This window comes from Anser anser (genome assembly GCF_964211835.1).
Source record: "Anser anser genome assembly, chromosome: 12".
NCBI lineage: Eukaryota > Metazoa > Chordata > Aves > Anseriformes > Anatidae > Anser > Anser anser.
This window is the reverse complement of record NC_139733.1, coordinates 5,626,443-5,646,880: the sequence shown is the minus strand read 5'-3', so window position 1 is coordinate 5,646,880 and position 20,438 is coordinate 5,626,443. Positions and strand designations below refer to the sequence as shown.

General features: G+C 39.0%; 2 protein-coding genes across 2 annotated transcripts; one reads left to right on the top strand and one right to left on the bottom strand.

Moving 5' to 3' along the window:
• The first annotated feature begins 2,434 nt into the window (after window positions 1-2,434).
• Window positions 2,435-12,557, top strand: TSEN2 (tRNA splicing endonuclease subunit 2). The gene is made up of 12 exons (XM_083796443.1): window positions 2,435-2,727; window positions 2,948-3,143; window positions 4,141-4,222; window positions 4,964-5,000; window positions 6,751-7,282; window positions 7,398-7,475; window positions 8,056-8,106; window positions 8,775-8,913; window positions 10,304-10,340; window positions 10,992-11,103; window positions 11,703-11,792; window positions 12,263-12,557. The coding sequence occupies exons 2-12, from the start codon at window positions 2,970-2,972 to the stop codon at window positions 12,320-12,322; spliced, it is 1,392 nt and encodes a 463-aa protein (XP_083652569.1). The 5' UTR covers window positions 2,435-2,727; window positions 2,948-2,969; the 3' UTR covers window positions 12,323-12,557.
• A 3,260-nt stretch (window positions 12,558-15,817) lies between these two features.
• MKRN2OS (MKRN2 opposite strand) lies at window positions 15,818-20,435 on the bottom strand (the record flags this gene model as incomplete). Its single annotated transcript, XM_083796458.1, has 4 exons — window positions 15,818-16,557; window positions 18,923-19,085; window positions 19,995-20,044; window positions 20,218-20,435. 4 exons carry the CDS (start codon window positions 20,433-20,435, stop codon window positions 16,332-16,334), a joined length of 657 nt encoding a protein of 218 aa, XP_083652584.1. The 3' UTR covers window positions 15,818-16,331.
• Window positions 20,436-20,438: the final 3 nt, after the last annotated feature.

Genomic DNA, 20,438 nt, shown 5'->3' with positions numbered 1-20,438 from the left:
ATTCGGCAGGAAATCATGGGCATGGCAATGTGAACAACAGGACATTCAGAGCCAGGCAATGGACAGCTGAAAACTGCACAGTAAGGGCAAGAGTGTTAACGTTTGAAGCAATGTATGTCTAGAAGTGAAGGGTTACAACCAGATTGTTCTCATTACAATTTGGAAAAGAGGGTTATATCAGCCTTTTCAGAAAGCTGGTGTTGGTTTGGACCTTAATTTGATAAAGGATAATTAAGCTCAGTATCAAGAAATAGTAAGTAATGGAGTACCCTGCATTAGAAGCAATGAATCAGCCACAGACAACACAAAATAGGCTATTCTCACAAAGATACTCCTGAGCCAAAAGACTGTAAAACAGGAATGGAAATCTGAGAGATGATTTAACAAAAGGTATGGGCTTTCAGCCTCTGTAGGGCAGTATTGAGTACTGCAGTTTCTGTGGCACTTCAAAGAGATTGGAAAACCTCCTGAAAGGATAAATCCTGAAAACTGCCATTAAAGTGATCTTCAGTCCTCTTAGTCCCTTGTTTCAAGGCAGGATCAACTTTACTTGAACTGTTCTTGAAATATGTTTGTCTAGCCTGCTATTAAAATTTCCAGCAATGGAAATAATCCTATCCTCCCAGGTAAAGACAGTTGACCTGCCCTCCTAGGTATAACATTATTTTGTGATGTAATCTAATGGTCATGCCTTCTATAACGGCCTATTTTGTCAAATTTACATTTTCTAGACTGAGTTATTTCAGTCTTTCCTCACATCACTCTCATCACTCTCTTCTCAACTCTGTCCAATTGCTCTACATGAGCAGTTCTTCTAACTAGACACGCTTCAGCTGAGATTCCATCACATGCAAAAGAATTCATGAGTTACTTCTTGTCTTGGATGTGACACTTCTGCTTATAAATGCCAGTGTAATACCTTTTTTCAAAACAATATGACATTTCTGACACATTCCCAATTTGTGATTGACTATAATCCTCAGGGTTCACTTTTCAGAGCTACTGCCTAGACATCTAGCTGCTGCCTTGTCATTGCTGTCTCATCATAAAAAGAGAAATCCAGACATTTGTGAAAGCATCTGTACAATCACTGATATTCTAAAAAAAAAAAATAGTCATGACTCATCTTAAAGAGAGCTTGTCCTTCAGATAGCAAATATTCTGGTTGAAGAACAATCTGAACTTATAATCAGAAAAAAAAAATGAGAACAGATATGTATTCTGCATATTCAGTTGAAGAAATGAGTGTGATTTAGTTAATTGACCGAATGGCGTATACTGTGGTTTCCCTCTCAAGGCTATATGAAGATAATGAGATGTGGAGGAAAGCAACTGACCTATAGTTTTTTGATGTTTTGTCTACTTCTCACTGTAATGTACGTCTCATTGTAATATGTCTGCACAATGAGAGAATATAGACATCTATCCTAGATACTCTCTACTTACATTTAAAACTGATTTGATTTGACAAATTTGCAAGGAATTTTGAAACCAAGTGATATCTTTGATATTTGCTTATTTTCATGTTGTTACCTAGAATACTTTAGCTCACAGGTATTTTAAAGGTGAAGTTCTAAGAATGAACCTGAAATTATCAGAGCATTGCCATGTACTTTGGAGACAAGAATATAACAGGGTCCTCTGAGGTTTACCCTCAACGCTTTGTATGTGAATCAATGTTCAAGATAAATGAGCGCTCATCAGGTGGTATGTAAAGTAGATCTGCATAGGAAATAACTAAGAATACTTGCTTGGTATTCTCATGTTTTGCTCTACATTTCTTGTGTGGCCTTATAACCGTGACTCCCCTCTCTGTGCCTCGTGAGTCTGTCTGTAGAACAGGAATAAAAGATGAAATACCTCACCCTAATGATGTGATTTTACAACTTTTCATCAGTACATTCACTGATCTCCCCACTGAAAATCAGATGGACTTCCCTTCTGAGAGTCTGTCCCACACAGACCAAAATGTCTTGGTCCTTTCTTTGACAGCAGTACCTCACAACCTAACCTCTGAGCAAGAAACTGTAGTTGCGCTGTAACTGCGTGTATGATTGTGAATTTGATGAGGCCTAAACTGGTGTCGATTTCATCAAAAACACGAAAAGGGATGTTTGCTTCTTGCTACCTACCGAAAATGCTTTGCGTTTTATTCAGGTACCTTTTTTTTTTTTTTTTTTTTTTAATTACACTACCATTTCCTCCTCAATTCGACGCTGGTAATAAGCTGCACAATCACCTCTGTTAAATTGTGCAAGTAGCATTGCATTATCCTAGGCAGCCACCATGAGTCACGGCAAAGTCAAGGGTTTGTAACAGAGCCAAAACCAACCGCTTCAAGCTGAAAACGATCTTTTTCCCTCACCTCCCACAGTTATAAAGTTCCACCCACCCATGTATCTCAGCTGCCCCTCATTATGAAGCTCATCACTCATTTCAGAACGGGCGTTCCACGCAAAACGCTGACTTTTTCACTTTATTGAACCGCCAGCGCGGGCTGTCGGGCAGCCTGCGGGCACTACGGCAGCACCCAGGCCGGCAGCAGCCACCACCGAACGGCTGCGGCGCGGGGTCTCGGGGCCTGCTCCCCTCAGCCCGCGGAGGCCATTTTCCCCCCCAGCTGCCGCGCAGGGCCCCGCGCGCAGGCGCAGCCTCCTGCGGGGCGGGGGCTCGGGGCGCTGCCTGACGGCGCCCGCCAGCGTGCGCGGCCTCCCCGTGCTGCGGAGGGTGCGGGCGGCCGCCGTGGCGACGGGCGGGCGGCGGGGCCGCTGAGGGCCGGGCCGGGGCAACGCGGGCACCTCGTTCCCCGCCCCGGCCCCCAGCACCTCGCGCCGGGCGGGGCCGGGCCGGGCCGGGCGCTGTCTGTGGAGGGCGTGGGCGGCGTGGCGGGTAACGTAAAAATGGGTGAACTTTCACTCTTAAATATGTTTTGTTTCCACTTTTTTAGGAGGAAACATTAATATTAGGAAATGGCAGAAGCAGTTTTCCGTCCCCCAAGAAGGAAAAGAAGAGTGTTTGAGTCGTATGAATCCCCCTTTCCCGTGGATGTAGGTGGGAAGGATTTCAGAATATGCCAGGCTGAAATTATGAACAACAATGTTATTGTGAGGAACCCCGAGGACATAGAACAGCTCTATAACAAGGTGGTGTACAACTTTTGCACAGTACTTTTAGTGTGTAAACACAGGTAGAGCATAATGTTTATTTAAAATCTGCCTGCCTCATGCTTCCCTGCCCTGTTAGCCTCCGTTAACCCTCCATATCTCCCTCCTCTCCAGAAATATGTACAAAGCATGTGTTCTGTAACAAATACAGAAAGTATTTCATCCTTAACCCAGCAAATAAATACTGGAATGAAGTGACATGAGCAAAAACAAACAAAAGTTCATGTCTGTTACGTTTATTTATCTTTTCAACACTTATGCAGCCTTGCAGAAGCCTTTTCTTGTTTTTAAAGCTCAGAAAGTTGGAATATTGATGTGTTATAAATGCTTGTAAAATTCTTTTAAGCTCAGAGTTTATTGAAGTTACTTCTTGAGTAATATGAGCTATGAGCCCTTTATGTCTGAGTACCATTTCATCACCATTCTTAAGCAGTAGTTTTATCCATCTCTTTGTTTTCTGTTATGCGTTGTCACAGCACTAGGTGCTTTCTCCTGCATCTGCTTTCAACAGTCTGCTTAGAGACGTCATCTGACAAATATTTGAAATTGAGGAAAAAGACCCAAAACTCCCCTGGTTAAAATTTTGAGTGCAAGAGTACTGTGCATGCGTTACGCTTTCCCATTAAATCTGCTTTGATCCAACTTCTAGAGGCCTAATCCCAAATTAAGACTGGTCTGTGTTAGGCACTGTACAAAGGTGGAAAAAAAATGTAGTCCCTGTTTCAATGAAGCTTACTAAAACAGAGACAACAGATCAGTGCAGACCAACTGTGAATGCAGCCCTTCACCAAACTGGTACAAGAGGCTGTGCTATCAGGCTAGTTATCAGAAGCTAAACAAAGAGCTTTAGGTTAAGATTAAATGCTTAAGATTTCAATTACTTTTTTTCAGCAGATGAGGGCAGTAAATATTCTGTCACTTGAAAAGAGGTTCATTTTTGTCTGATAAAATAAAGTTTTTTTGCTTATCTTTGAAGGGTTATTTCGGAAAAGGTATTCTTTCGAGAAGTCGACCAGTGTACAGCATTTCCAATCCTTTCCTGGTTTCCAAATGGCAAGGTAAATTGTGCCCATTTGTACTTTATTCACTAACTAATAATACTTTTGATTTATCTTCACTTGTTGAAGATATACATGTAAAAACAGCACGCAGAAACAGAGTCTCTCTGTTGTGCCAGATCAAAGTTCCATCTATTCCCATATCTTGTCTCTGATGATGGCCAGTACAAGATTCTGAGGAAAAATACATATGTTGATATCTCCCTGGCACATTCTTCTAACCTCCACTGATTTGTTTTGGAACTCTGTTAAGCAAAGGTGTATTCCTTGTACGTGTCTTCCCATAACTGTCCAGTTTTTCTAGGTTTTAATGTGCAGTTTTTAGCGTCCGTGAAATCATAAGGCAAGGATATGTGAAAATTATATATCTACTGGTTGCTAATTATATCTGGTGTGCTCTTGGTTCCTTAGAGAATGACTGTTATGCTTTATCCATCTGTTCCATGACAACTACGTCTACACAGACCTTACTGGATTTTATAATATCCTCGCAGAATTGTCTTTTTAAAGGCTGGAGAAAAATAGTGTATTTAGTTATCTTGTGCAGACAGTTTCATCTTCATTACCTCTGCACCTTTCAAGTTCTTGTGTGTCCTTAATACAGGTAGGACCGAAATGACACAGAGTACTGAAAATGCACTAATAATTGAAAACTATTAGGCTGTGGATTATCTCAATGATCAAAATCACATGAAAACTTTTTAATGTTGATGAAGCTATCTATGATTTTTCTTAATACAGGTGCTAATGTAAACATGCCTATAATTACATCAAAAAAGTAAGTCAACTTATATTCTTTACAAGAATAAAGTCATATGTAGAAGGTAGGAGTTTCTATTCAGTGTTTTATCTTATTGGTTTTCAGGTTGTTGGTTATATAAATGCTGATGACTTCTATTTCTTTCCGTTGTATTTCAGTTATAAATTACATTTGAAAAAAATGAAATAGATTAGGTGATAGTTTGTTTTTTCATGTAAGCTTATATATATTAAATGCTAAATAGAAGCCAAGACTGAGTGCATGCATAGTAACGTGGTAATTAATTCATAGTAGCAAGCATAGCAAACTTGTTCCTCAGCTGAGGAGGAGAAGGAAATTTCTGGGGCTGACTTTAAAATCTTTTCCAGTTCCTTAGTGAATTAATATAGAGCTGAAGCAGCTCTTGAATTTTTATATTACATAAATGCTTTACCTTTTTCCCATAGGCATTGACAGTTTGTACATATAGCAAAACAGTGTGGGACCACTTTTATTTTGTTCTGCTTAAATAATATATGATCTAATCATAGCGTGCATACTAGTTACTGTGTTTGCTTTTATTCTATGATGACAGGGGAAAAATACTATAAAATTTAAAGTTCAACTTCTTCAGTCTTCAACTTTAGGTAAAATCGTAGTGGCAACATTACTACTACTACAATTACTACTACTTGCAGAAACACTTGCCATGCTTATGAGTCTACTTTGTGACTGCTTAATGTGTTAGCAGATAGAGCTGAGCATTAGTGAAAGTATCATTGCATTGGTGCAGAAGGTGCACTGTGTCTGTCTCAGTAGATTGGGAAGTGCCAATTATATGGTAATTAAGTCATTGAACAAAGAGGAGTCTTTTTTTGTAACAAAGTACGGCACTGAATTATATGGCTTTATTATGAGACTTCAGGGAGGACTGGTGCTTTTGTTGACACATGAAATTTGTGTTTAATTGCCTTTGCAGTTCAGCATTACCTGGTCTGTAATTGCTGTGTTAGAGTTTTGTTTTGAGAAGTAAAGCATGTTGTACCATAATTGTCTGGGTTTGGTTAAGGACAACTGTGCTCAGCTACCTGTAACTTTCACAGAGAGATTAATGTCTTAAACTGGATAGTAATGCTATCTTCAAGTTGAGAATTAACACCTAACATCTGGGATTATGGTAATTATTAGAAACTGTAACTCATATATACACTTTTCAGCTAATAAATCACTGAGAGATGAGAGGAATTTGGTTAAAGATTTTTCAAAGGTAGTTAAAATCATGTTTGAAGATAACTGTTCTCAGTGGTTAGCTGTGTAACAGATGAAGTATTTAAGAGCTCTATATTTAAGTTCTTTGTTGCAGATTTTAAAAATGTGAACTCTGATACCAAGATGTTTTTTCAGGGAATTAGTACTTAAGGCTTGCTTGGGGGAAACTGAGGTTTTGCTTGAAGTTTCTGCTTCTTGAAACTGTATCAGAGTAGTTCTCCATGCATAGCTCTCGTGTAGCATTCTGTAGCCCTGTTCGTTGCCACAGAAATTTTAAAAGTCAAAACAAAGCCAAAGAAAGTAGCAAAATCTTGGGTGTTCCTTCTTGTCTGAAGTTTTCTGAGGAGTGGAGTGCCCTCTCGTGTTTCATGGGGCGGTTATTGGGACGCATGTTCAGATTTGTTTTGTGAACCGTGTTGAGCCTTCCTTTGTCATTTTTTTTTAATATGCTTTTTTTTTAGGGTATTAATTAGCGGTTGTAATGCTCTAGAACTCTTCATTTATTTTACTTGTTTACTAGGTACCAGTGTCGTGTTCAGTGGGCTAAAAGTATTTTGCAAGAACAAGGACTTGCTGACTGCTCCATTACTGAAATTCTTGAAAATTACACGAAGCCTCTTGAGCTTCCACTTCTGGAAAAGGAGGGAGCTGAGCAAACTGGTGACAGTTGCAACAGCACGGGCCCAAATACAGAAAATACAGAGCTTTCCAGACATTCTTCTGCAGACACTGGAAGTGTAGTAGCTGTAAGTCCTGAGTGCCATAATGAAGGCCACCAGAAGGCCTGTTTGGAAGGAGGTCCAGTTTTGGATCCTGTGGCTGCATTTGGCCCTGAAGAACAGAAGCCCGCTGACTTGAAAGAGACAGCTGAAGTGTCTTGCCAGAAGCATGTTTTTTGCATGCATTGCAACTGCAAGGCTAAGGAGAGCACTGAACAAAAATCTTGTGAGATGGTCAAGTCAAAAGAATGTGCTCCAGAATATGTATTGGTGCAAGAGGAAGAAGAATATGGCTTATGTCCTGAAGGTGACTCTGCTCATGAGCAAGAAAATGTAAGGCTAAAGAGTGTCCTGTTTGTTCAGAGAAATCATATAATCACTGCTAATTTAAGAATATGGTGTTTTTTCCAGTTTAAAGTTTTAGTAATATACTAAATTTTTGTTGTAGCTTGTCAAGAAGGAAAAACTGGTATGTAGAAGAAATCCATTTAGGATTTTGGAATATTTACAACTCAGCTTGGAAGAGGTATGTTTCAGATAAATAAGTTGTAGTGTATGTTTTAACCACCAAAAGTAAGCATTGATATATATTACATTGTAATTTAATATCTGTCCCTGAAGTACAGGGTTCTCCTGTGTCTCCTAAATATTTGGAATGTTTTGGTCATTAAACTAATTTTTGAAGAACCTGCAGTAATTACAGGAAATGTTTGTTTAAAAAAAAAAAAAGCAGGGTCCAATCCCATTTGCTTCTCCTGCTGACATCAAAGAGACCAGTTACAGGAGTTAAGTGTAGAAATACAAGGAGTATAATATTTATATAAATCCTGTTTCTGTTGTGCTACTACTAAATATATTCACATGTTACTTTAATACAGTGCCTTCAGGAGTCTACAGTGCGTGCATAGATTTTTTTTGTAGTTTTGTATTAGATGAAATTTAAAGGTTGTAAAGAGAAAGCTCAAATGAAAATTTCAGGCAACTTGTTTGTCTGACGACATTAGGATTCTTGTATAAAATGAACATGAGCCTTTGTTGTTGTGTGAAATATAAACTACAGGAAGAGTCTAGATACCAGTTAAAATTTACTCTGTTTATTTTTTCAGGCTTTTTTCTTGGTGTATGCTCTGGGATGTTTAACTATTTATTATGGTGAGGTAAGAGATGAGACTAACCTTGAATTAATGGGGATGCCATTAGTTTTGAACTGTTTTGGACTGAAATTTTTTACTGATTATGGCAGAATTGTATGCTGTTAATTCCAAAAGAGGAGAAGGCACAGTTATTGGGAAAATTTTATTACGAATAATTATATTTCTGTTTTTAAAATATTGGTCTGAAAATGTTACGTCTACCAAGACAAATGTATCTAAGCAGGGTCTTTCTGGAGAGAAAGTTTTTCTTGTTGTAATTTATGCATTAAATATAGGGAAAGGAAGCATGGGAGGAATAATATGGTGAATATTCTTTCTTTCCTGAAACAAGAAAATTCTGTGGCGTTTTAAGCATTAGTTTATAAATATATCAAACTACTGCTAACATAAGGACAAAATAATTGCAACCTATTCTTCTAGTTTAAGATTTATCAGATTTCCTTTTAAACAAGAGCCTTATGGGAGTGATCATGAAATGATTAAAAAACTAAATGGAAACTACAGGTTTCTGTCTTGTACTTAGGGATTTCACATTTTATTGCCTGAAGTTCTTTCTCTTTGCAGTGCGACTGTGATATCTGACATTTTGCTGTTATGCTGTACTATACACGGTATTCTCTATGTGCTATAATATTAATATAGTTGTGTTAATGTGTTCGCTTGACTTACAGGAGCCCTTAACAATTTTGAAGCTATGGGAATTTTTCAGTGAAGTGAAGCCCAATTTTAAAACTACTTACATGGCATATCATTACTTCCGCAGTAAGGGCTGGGTCCCCAAAGTTGGACTGAAGTATGGAACTGATCTCTGTGAGTAGCTTCCTTTAAAAAATAGAATATTTTGCGACTGACTTCCTTTCAGATGTGACAGCCAGTGCAAGACTTTGGTTCCAAAAATAAATTCAACAATGAGGAGCTGCATGACTGGAGAAGGCTTTGCTGCTTGTAGTTGGCAAAAGACATCTTTGGCTAGGCTATAGATTAGCAATACAGTTAGGATGTGAATGAAACATAACATCACATATTCAGTAGCTGAAGAGATAGCTTGAAAGGCCTTTTATTTTGCATAATGAAATCAAGAATTAACATAGGATTGCAGGAAACATTTATTTTATCATTAAAATAGTTAGCAATGTCCATAATCCCTTACCGAGTAACTGAAGAACAAGTATGTCAAGATTGTGCTGAGCTAGTCCTCTAGATTAGTGTATAGGTTTGGCTGAATTCAGCTTCCTTGTTCGTAATACCCAGGGCTATGGATAGGGTTTTGGTATTGATCACCTATATGTGAAATTTATATTAGTGTGGTCATCATTCATTGGTGTTCTGGCCAGAATGTGGTGGTCAGCATATCGCTGCTTTTGGATTTGTGTCAAACAAAGTGGATAGTTTAACGCTGGCAAGTGTTCGGCCCACTCTTGAGCTCCTCTAGCATCTTGTTCTTTGGCAGTAGCTTCTTCGAGTTGGTATTGCTAAGATTGTGCATAATGGATAATTTGCAAATCACGATTGCCACTGGAATGAGGTGCTGCTCATGCTTTTCCTGATGAGATCTAAGCTAGCCAGCCATATAAGAAAGCCTGTGCTAGATAGTCACCTCTTACAAGCTCATGACAAAGGGGAGACAGGAAATGTAACCATTTAGCTCAGTTAACCACAGTCCAACTTCAATGAGTCTTGTCTGTATGTGAACATAGAGAAGGAAATTCTAGTGGGTCTACAGACGGAACTGTGGCAGTGTTTAAGAACTTGTCTTTTGCCTCTCCTAAAACTTGTGGAAAATGCCTACTTTGAACAGAAATTCACTGACTTAGTGATCTTCCACTTGTATTCCAGTGGCTTAACTTCTATTGCAAAGACGGTGTTAAAAGCATGAGTCTGTTGCAGAAAAATTCCGTCCTAAATTCTTTTTCTCCATTGCAATTGCTAACTGTCTTTTGGCTCTGTTTTTTTGTTTTGTTTTTTTGTTGTTGTTGTTTTTTTTCTACCTGCCACTATCCTGTCTGCTGCTCCCATATTTTTTGTCTCTCTTCCCTCCCCCTTCGCTTTCTGGGACAACTTAACTCTGAATTCAAAAGTGTTGAAGTTGTGTCTTGTGTAATTAAATTTTATGAAGCATCTGAAAATATTTATGGACCCAGATACAAAACTCAGAAAGAAACTTTGATTATCTAACTCTGGTGTTTCTATTCCTTTTCAGTGCTATATCGAAAAGGACCCCCCTTCTATCATGCAAGGTTTGAAGCTGATGTTTTTTATGAACTTCTTAGTTTTAAATTAGAAAATTTCTCTCACTATTTTAGTATCTTCACTGATTAAGCACATACTCTTCACCCAAAATACTTTGTCAGATGTGTTCATTTAGCAGAGGTACTAAATCACACAATTTTATTGAATTCTTGTGACACTAGTAAGATGTTTAAAGTCAAAAGTTTCAGTGAGCGTATTTCACACTCATATGATGAATGTAATTTGATTTAGTAATAATGACTTTTAAAAATATATAGTATGAATAACATGTAATTTGGTTGGAGATTTGACCCTCAACCCCCCCCCCCCCAAACTTTTAAGGGATGATTAATATCTTTATTCCTTAGCTAGTCAGGTTGAACTCCTAAGTAGTAAATTGATTTTAAGTGTCAGATTGGCATTCATAAGAGAATAGCTCCAAGTACTGGCAGAAGGGTGAGGAGGCAAAGTGCCAGTCAGTGTATTCACAATTTCATCTTTTCTCCTCTAGCTTATAACAGACTTAAGTTTCAGAGCTTGCTTACTGCATGCTGGCATATTGCTTAACACAGATTTTTAGGCTCTATTCTTAAGATACACGATCTTCCTAAAACAGTGATTTTCTTTCTGTGAATTGTCCCATCTGCTTTGTTCTCCAGTTACTCTGTCATTGCCGAATTAGTGGATGACACTTTTGAAGGTTCTCTTCGCAGACCATTCAGCTGGAATTCCTTGTCTGGCTTGAACAGAACAACTGTTAATGCTTCTAAGGTAATTGTGTGAGCTACCCATTTTAAAATAGCTTTGAAATGACGAGTATACAATTTAGTTCCAGAGAATAGAGAGGTAGGAGTGAGGCCGGAAAGTGAATCCTTTTGATTGTAATCTGCAGAAGAACATGTTGAGTTGCTAGTAGGCAAACAAGCTTCATTTGTCAATATCCAAACTTCTGGAAAAAGCTTATTAAAGTTCTGTCCCCTGTAGGAATTTTAAATGTTGCATGAAGAACAGTTAGAAAGACGTGAGGGACACTTCTTTCCTGCTTATCAGTTCCAATTTTAAACTCGTGTCCATCTATCAGGTTTTCCTTTTCAGCTGTAGAATTTAAAGTTTCCCAAAGATTCTTCTGTGACAGAGCCTTAAGCATAATGCTTTTATTCTCATAGTCATGCTGCTCAGGTGTTGTGTTACAATTCTAGTTTATTTCATAACAGTATTATGCTTTGGTAAGGAAAATGAGGTATCCAAATTGTACAGCTCTTGGTTTGCAGAAGATGTCTTGTAGGAAACTTGGTATCTGCATTTCTAATTAATCTAAAACTTGTGTAGAAAGAAATCAGATGAAATTCTTGCATTTTGTTTACCAACAGGAACTTATGTTATGCTATTTGATTAGACCGTCTGATATGACTGAAAAAGAGATGTCCACACCAGAATGTTTGAAAAGAATTAAGGTTCAGGTGAGTAATTCTCTCCTTTGCCTGGGTAGTTTAGCCTTGGGGCAGCTGGACAGCTAATGACTTATCATAAGAGCCCCCTTGAACTGCTGCTTGCTTTTTAGCATGCTTTGGTTTTGCATGAATAACTGCAATAAAATAGCTAGATCCCTTTGTACCCCAAGGCAAGAGAAGTGTATGACTTGCCATTTAAACACTTTAGGTCTTCCAGTCTAAATCTGTATGTTACTGCTACTGTGAAGCATTTGCATGAGAAAATATAACTATGGAGACTGAGGTTTATGGATGTTTAAAAACGGAGAGAAACATGAAAGGAACTCACTTCAGGAACAAATATAGTCATCTGTTGAAGTTTTTCAGCAGTTGCATAATATATGTCAATCTGCTAAGGCTTAATCACAATCTCTCACTGATTTTTAGCATTTTTTTTCCCTTTTCATTACCATAATAGGTATTGTTGTTTTTTATTTCAGGAACTTATTGTAACTCGTTGGGTGTCTTCCCGTGAACGTAGTGAGCAAGATGACCTTTAACTGAATGCAAAGGAAGAACTTACTTTTTTAATACATTGCCATTTTTTAACCTGATCTCACAATGAACCATTGCCTCAGAACAGTCCCCACCAACATTCAGTTGGTGTGTATAAATGTTGTCTAAAATTGAGGCATATCCTATTTAGTGGAGAGAATGTTGCATTGAAAAATAATGTGACTGAACTCTACTAATGCATATGAAGGGGAGGAATTAAAGCTGTGTCCCAAGTCAAACTACTATGCTGTTTCCTTGTAATTTATAAATTGTAAATTGTTTATAAAATGTATTATTTTGAACAGTGACTAGACTGTAGTGATTAGTAATGGTATTTTTAATACTCTGACAGATTCAGGCATTAGTGCTGAATAGGCAGTATGGCTTGCAGAGGCACTGAAGTCCAAAACACAAATCTCTGACTGAAAGCCTAAGCAATGAGGAATCAAATGGTTTTCTGATAATACCTCACAGATTCTTCAAAGTTGAACTGGGGAGTTGTAAGGCTCACTTAGTTCTGTGGTTCACACAGGGACATAGTTTTTTTTTTTCAGAAAAAAAGATTTAAGCTTGAAAGGGAAAGTTTAAAAAAAGAAAACAGCAGCAATTACAGTGAGTCAGATAACCTTTCTGTCTTTAAACTAGGCAGCACTTTGTCTTCTATACTTACATGACCATGAAAATCTCCGGCCTAAAATGATGCAAGTCTTATAAATGCTATGGAGACATGGTGTCCCTTGTTGGCTTTTCTTTTGATTGGGCTTTTGCCTGTTGCTCTTTTCCTTTGCTGTGCTTTTTTTCTAAATTGGCATTTATTCACAAGTTCTCTCTAAAATTCTTTTGCCATTGGAAAGATGATGTCAAGTGATTGTTGTCTGAATATTTTCTGGTGGTTGCCATGTTCACCTTAGTCAGTCAGGTTTTCTTGGCTTACCTCTCTCTCTTCCCACTCTCAACATCAGAACACAACAATAAACAGTAGGCGTGCACAATGACAAAAACCAAACCCTATGCCCCTCAACCTTGAAATACCTTTTTTTTCTCCCCCAGTTGAACTAAATCCATGTTAATATTGCTGGGAGGAAGGCTTGGCTTAATGATTCAGTTGGAGGCTTAGGATTTGAGATACCTGTGGTACCATTCATCTTCCACTGGAAACTGACCTGATATGATAGACTTGATGAAGTTGTACAAACTTAGATTTGGGAAGAGACTTGGTTGTTGCAGTATTTGAGCGTTGTAGGTCTTTGGAATGTAATACCAATCCAGGCTCTTAGGTGGCTAGACCCTGGAATTCAGTGGTCCCAACTAAAATGCTTATTTTCACAAGCAATGCTCAGAATTGATGAATTCTTCCCAGAATGTGTAAGGATTTAAATTAATTCTGGAGTCTAAGCACCTAACAGCAATTTTAGGTGTTAGGCAGTAGGAAGTGCAGGGATGCCTTTCCTTGTTTGGGTAAGATGTCTTACTGTAATTGAGATTTGTAGCAGAAGATTCCTTACTGAAAGTAAGAACCAAATCTCGTAACATCAAAGATCAGTATGGATCACCCATTTAAAACATAGCAGGTGATATCTCCTGGCTCTGCTCTGTGCAAGAACACATTTAAGTTGCCCATTCAGCTCTGGTTTCCTTTGCCTTGAGAAAGTAAACTTGTTCCTTGAAAGCAAGATGCCCAAACCACACGTCAGTGTCCTTTACTTGTGCTGAAGATGGGTTACTGTGCCCAAAATAGTGAAGATTCTCTGAGCTGTAGAGAGGAAGTCAGTCTCTCTAGCTTGGCAAGTACAGGTTCCAATTTCATCATTACTTTTTTCTTTAATTCAGAAACTACAATGCATCTGTAGAATTTGTCACAGTGTACTAGTTGCTTTGCTCATCCTGGCTTACCTTATAAGCTATGGACTGGGAGACTGCTTTTTGTATGGAGTGAGGCATAGGATACTGCTGAGCAGTTCTGCCATGCTACACTGGGTGCCCATGAGTTTCTAACTTGCGGGTTCCTAAACAGGGCGTCTGCTACTGAGAAGACACATTTAAAAAAAAAAAAATCCCACAACCATGAAAAAGAAATAAAAGGATTCAGCTCCTTCAAGTACAGCCAGCAGTAGTGGTTTAAGTATCGACTTAAACTGGAGTTTGAGTATTGCTCCTATAGATTCAGGCAGGCATCTGAGCTCCATCTTAGTCTCTGAACAGTAGGCTTCCCTGCTTCACAGCACTGTGAAACATTTTTATTCTTTTTTCCTATGCTGCGAGAGAAAACATTTTGCTGCAATGGTAAGGATACACTATAGTTACTGACAATGATGGTGGGTTTGAATTTTCCTTGTGCTGCTTTTGTTCACTATAAAAGAGGGGGTTAATTCCTGTTCCCAGTGAAATTCCCAGGGCTGGTAAGAATTCTGTCAGCTCTGTCTGTTCCCACCAAACACGAAACCACAATCTTGTTTACTGAGGAGTTTAAATTGTAAAGACATGCCATGAATGCAGGGAATGATATGCAACTTAGTGGAAGATCTAGTGTTTGTTTTCACTTAATGGAAAGACATAAAATGAAAATGTTAATTGCGTAATAGCTTTTTCAAGCTGAACATCTATGTATGTGTTCACTGTATGTGGCATGGTGTTTTAGTTCTAGCTGCAGATAACTATGCTTCATGTTTCAGTACTACTGTACCAAATAACTCAGATAGTTCTACCAGGGCACTGATACTTCCCATGTATTTATATTTTAACAGTTAAAATACAGTTCTTAAATGAAGTATGGATTCTGACTTACTCAGAAATAACTTATTGTAATTTCTTTTTGTAAGCTAAATCTTAACTGAAGAATTCTGACTTGCTCTAGAGGTTGCTGGGTAAATCTCTTAACAGTAGCACAATTTTGTGTTTCAAACTGTTTGTCTCTATTTTGTTGTGGTTTTGAATATGCTTTTAAAGGAACTAAAATTTAGAACTTAGCAAGAAGTGAAAGAATATGGGGGGTGGGAAACCATGGTCTTTGCAGCTAGACAGTGTTGTGGAGGGGCAGGGTTAATGCAGTTTGTGCATACAAAATTATAAACTAGATATGGGCAAAATCACAATCTTTTATGATTACTTCTCCATCTTTGAGCAGATAGGACACAAATCTAGACCCAAACTAGCTTATTTTGCAGAAACTAGTAGAAGGAAAAAGACAGAATACTTGTCTTAAACTAGAATATGTGTAAATAAAGTGTGCCAAATTATGAACAGTAGAATTTCATCCTCAGTATACATTTCTCTATAATCTACAATATATAGAAGTGCTGTTGGAAGATCTCTTCTTTTAAACCTAAATTTCTTTTTGGTAAATTCTCAAGTTTTACCTCTGAGATAAATTCTGAGTTTGTTGCTCAGCACAGACATGACACTATATGATTATCTTCTAATTCTACGCATCTGTCTTGGTGTGAGGAATAAGTGTGCAAAATGCAAAGAATTGGAAAAGAAATATGTCAGACAAGGAGGCTGGATTTACTTGTTATATTTATTAGTAATTGAAGTAAAGGAAAATGACTTTGCGTTGTCATGGACTTTAGACTTGAGCAGCAGGCAAGTATAAATTCCTTTTGTAAACAAAACATCTGTAAACAAATGTGACAGCTGAGGAAAAGTGATGATTTGGTTTGATACAGCTTAAGTTACAACAGTTCACTTGTTAAAACCCTTGATTACCCAGCAGTTACGATTTCTGATATTAAGCCTCTTGGCAGAACACAGTGTATAGTGAATGTAAAAAGGAAAACATTTTTTCCATATCCAGTTTCCATAGAAATTTTCTGTAGCATGTACATCATGTGCATGTTATTTCATTCAAAATACACAAATTTAGTTTCATGATCCTTCCATAATATGCAGGTTAACATACATAAAGTTGTGTTTTTAAATACACCAAGCAGTTCATATATCTTAAACCCTGAGATTTGGAGTCTTAAGGCTTCCTTTTAATGTTGTATTTTGTAGGTGTTTTAATGTCACAACTTGTCAATTTCCACACTGGTTTTCTCGATCAGGAAGGGGTACAATGTAGAAATCTTTAGTAGTTAGCTCCTGATGCAGGGTAATATATTTAGAAGCATTCTTTGTCTGTGGGATCACAAATTTCTCTGTAAATTCACTTTTACTCATTTGCTGCTTTCCTTGTGCAGTCAGTATACTGTTAATGAATGCTAGTGCATATGTGTAGCAATTGTGGTCATGTTCTTCATACCTAGGAAAAATATCTCATTAATAAGAGTTAGCACTAATTGTTTAATCACCATGCATGAAGGCATATTTTAGTGAGTGACATAAAGAAGCATGTATTCTCCAAGATCTGTTGCCGTTTGCTTTCATTGCTGGTGCTTAAATATATTCTATTAATTGCAAATTGTGCTTTCCAGGCAGGGATACTAGAAATTGTGAGCATAAAATCAAAAACAAACGCTGCAGACTTCAAAATAAGGAGTTTTTATTTTTTATAATGAACTTTACTTTTACTTTGTTAATCTTTGCTTTTCCCTGTGTTGTTACTCTGTTACCATGAAAAGTTCTTCCTGCAGCAGTAACATCCTGTGCCATCATACATGCTTCTTTCAGTGTGGCATTAACTTGGAAGCTTACTTAAAATCAAGCAGACTCTATCACTAACATATTATTGATACTGTTGCCATGCTGTACAGAGTGCCAGTCAAACTCCCATTTGCAAGCATTTGTACCAAGTGTGAAAGAACAGAAATACTACCTGAATAGAGTAGCCATTTAAAATGTCCTGATCTTTTTTTTTCCTTTTTTCCACTACCCAAAGCTAGGAGCACGACACCTTTATTTTTCACTGTCAGAATGTTTTTTCAGATTCTGCCAAATGTTTCATGTTGGCCAGTAACAATTTGAGTAACTTACTCCTTTCCCTCCCTGCATAGTGCTGCTTTTTCTGTTGGCCCTGTGTAACTGTATTTGATGGTCAGTCTCCTGTCTGCCATCTGCCTACTTCTCAAGCTTGTTCTGTAACTGCCTCATCCCGTGTCACTTCTCCGTTGTTCTTCCTAGCCCTGTGACTCATTCCTAGTCTCATACTGTCAGTGGCTCCATGGTTTGTGTTGCCACAGGGAATCTTCTGCAAGCCTTGCATGTCAGCCCTGGGAATTTACGAGATCTTTTTGCAAGTTCTGAGGACTATTGCTATCAAAATCAACCCTGAGCCCAGTTCAGGATTGCTGTTTCCTCCAAAGCTCTTCTGGTTTGTTAAGGGTACTTATTTGAAGTGACATACGAGATCCCATGTAGTAAGCAAGAATTTGCTACAGTGCTGTTTACCAAAATAGTTGTCAAAAAAAAAAAAAGAGGAGGAATTTCGAGAGGGACCATTACTGCAGTGCAAAACAATGGAAAATTTACATAGCAAAAATGCTGGATTCACTTCAGCTCAGTGTTGAATTAGGTCGCTTTGCCAGGAGGTGGCACATGGGGAAAACAGAATAAAAGCTTGTGGAAGAGATGCATGCATCTACCCACCTTCTGCCATTGCTTTTTTGACCTCAAGTTAATTTTAGTAATAACATTAAAGCACTGGGAAATGTAGAAGTGTCAAAGATAATCATAAAGCCAATAGGATTTGTGTTCTGTAGGTATTTTAAAAAAACTATTCTAGGTCAAATTCTTTCATCTCCTGTTATTAGGGAGATAATACATTATCTCTGAAAACTTATAGTCAAACACACACAGAATTGCTATAACCTGCTTTTGATTTGTTGTTTTTACGCAAGATGACATCTACTTCCATTAACTGAAACACTTCACAGAACTCTGCTCTGACAGGCTGCTTGTTAAATGTACCATTATCAACGAACAGCTCAAGGACTGGTGATTTCTGGGACAGCAGCTGCTTTGTCACCAACAGGCTTGGTGATGCAGCAGTGAATGTTTTTGCTGGGCTGCCTAACTTGCAACACCGTCATCAGGCATTAACTTGAAGGAAAGCTGCAAAAAGAACTGAACATTCTGGATGGAACATGCTGGTTCAATTCAAAATTTGTGGAAGTCTTTCTGTATGTAACTATCCAAAGCAATGTTACCAACCTGCTGGAAGAGCTAGAAAAAAGCCTCATTATTTTTCCCATTTCTGACCACTGTCAGCAAAGAAGTCATCTGAAGGTAAGATCTGGGCAAGAATCCCATCAGTGTAGTCATGATTTCAGCCTTCATATCTAAATACCTCTAAAACTGTTGAACCCTAGAAGAAATTATTATAGAATTGCACCTGAATTTTTGTACTCCTGTACCCAGCAGTATACTCTTTAAAGGTAATGTTCCAGTGAAGTGTTCCTTTTCACGCAAGATTATTTTGTTGCTGAAAAGTCCCCTAAAACGTTCTCTTATTTTAGCACTTTCATAGTCCAGCTATTTAAAAGCACTTGCAGTTTAGCAAGGCCACCGGGTTTCAAGACAACCTGAAAGAGTTTAGACTAGATTGTTAGCAATGTTTGTTGTGAAGGAGCTGAATGAACCACAAAAACATCATACTTCCAAAATGGAATAGCTTAATTTATCATCCCAGACTAAGTACTCTTATTACATTCACCTTTTAAACAACCTACCTGTGAGGAAGCCAGGCCTCTCCCACAGAAAATTCCTCTAGGAGCTTATCCCACTGCTGAAGAAGCTCAAACATATCTGGCTGTACTAGTGGGATACTAATGCACTGTTCCCATCCAGTTTCATCTCTGTGAATGCCTTCTTCGTCGTAGTTATACACCACTCCTGAAAACAAAGAGCAACAGATAATCAGGTAGCACCGGAGAAAATGGATTCTCATGTACTTTTCAGTGATTTTGAAAAGTAATTTTCCTTAATGCCATTCTTTGTTACTAGTTAAGATCATAGCTTCCCAACAGTGGCCTTCTATGGCTACGGAGTAGAAAATGCAGTGTTTACGTTTATCAAACAACTGTTCTTATTTTTCACAATGTGATTTTGGAGCTTTTGATAATGAAAACAACTTAAGGACAGACATGTTTCTTTTTTGAAACCTTGTAATTAAACTATTTTTCTATTAAATAAACATCTCAAATGAGATATTGCACAATGAGCTGCTCTGAGAACCTGTCACGATTGTTAATATGGCTTTTTTTTTTATTAGGGATGATTTTGGAATTAGCAAAAATATGTTTGTCAAGATTTCCTGAAAGTGTTTTCATTTGGGTGACTTGTTTTTGTTTTGTTTTTTAAATAGGCTGCCTAGCTTTGTATTTCCGTGTCAGGAATACGGGTCACCTGTCAATCCCTCTGTAACTCCTCAGCATTTAGGTGGACCTGGGAGTGGTACGTGGCTTCAGTTTGAAGCTCTGTGCTCACTGCTGGAAGGCAGGATAAATTCTTGGATTTGGATTTCCTGATCTTTGTGTGATACTCTTGCAGTCCACAGCTAAGCTCCCACTTCCCATTCCTGTGGTGTGCACAAGGAAGCTTTGCACCCTTCCACAGCAAGGCATCAGCTGTGTGGGTGTTGCAGCCTGCCTTTCTACCAGGTACGAGGTGTTACGGTGGTCGAGGTGGCTTCGACATGACCCTCAGGCCGTTCCGATTACCTTAGACAGAGGGGTGCAGAGTTGCACTGGGCATAGAGGAGCGGGGCAGCGGTTTGTAAGGCAGCTACAAACTACATTTTACCGGTGGTGTTGGTTATTCCAACGTGAAGATCAGATTTCCCGTCGTATCCTCTGAAAGAGAAACAGCGTTTGGGGCTGAGCGCGGCCGCGCAGGCAGACGTGCCCTCCCCCGGAGCAGGGCCTGCTGCTCCCGCCGCCCGGCCCCAGACGAGAAGCGGGGCCCGGGACCCTCCGAGCCGTGCGGGTGCCGCCGTCCGGCCCGGCCCGAGCCCCGCGCCCCGTACCCGAGGAAGGTGCCGGCGGAGGGCCGCAGGACGAGGGCTCGGCGCTGCCGGTGCCCGTGGCGGAAGGGGCAGGGGAGGCGCACGGGGGCCGCGGCCAGGCCGGCGCCGCGCAGGGGGCGGCCGCAGGCGGGGCAGAGCGGCGGCGGCCGGCGACAGAAGATGGCGGCGCCGCAGTGCCGCAGCCGCACCACGCCGGCCGCCTCCGGGGCCGCCTCCATGGC

Coding starts and splice junctions, on each gene's coding strand:
- TSEN2 (XM_083796443.1), top strand. CDS start 2,970: ATGGCAGAAGCAGTTTTCCGTCCCCCAAGAAGGAAAAGAAGAGTGTTT. Junction 7,283..7,397: donor CTGCTCATGAGCAAGAAAAT/GTAAGGCTAAAG, acceptor TTTTTGTTGTAG/CTTGTCAAGAAGGAAAAACT. Junction 8,914..10,303: donor GAAGTATGGAACTGATCTCT/GTGAGTAGCTTC, acceptor ATTCCTTTTCAG/TGCTATATCGAAAAGGACCC.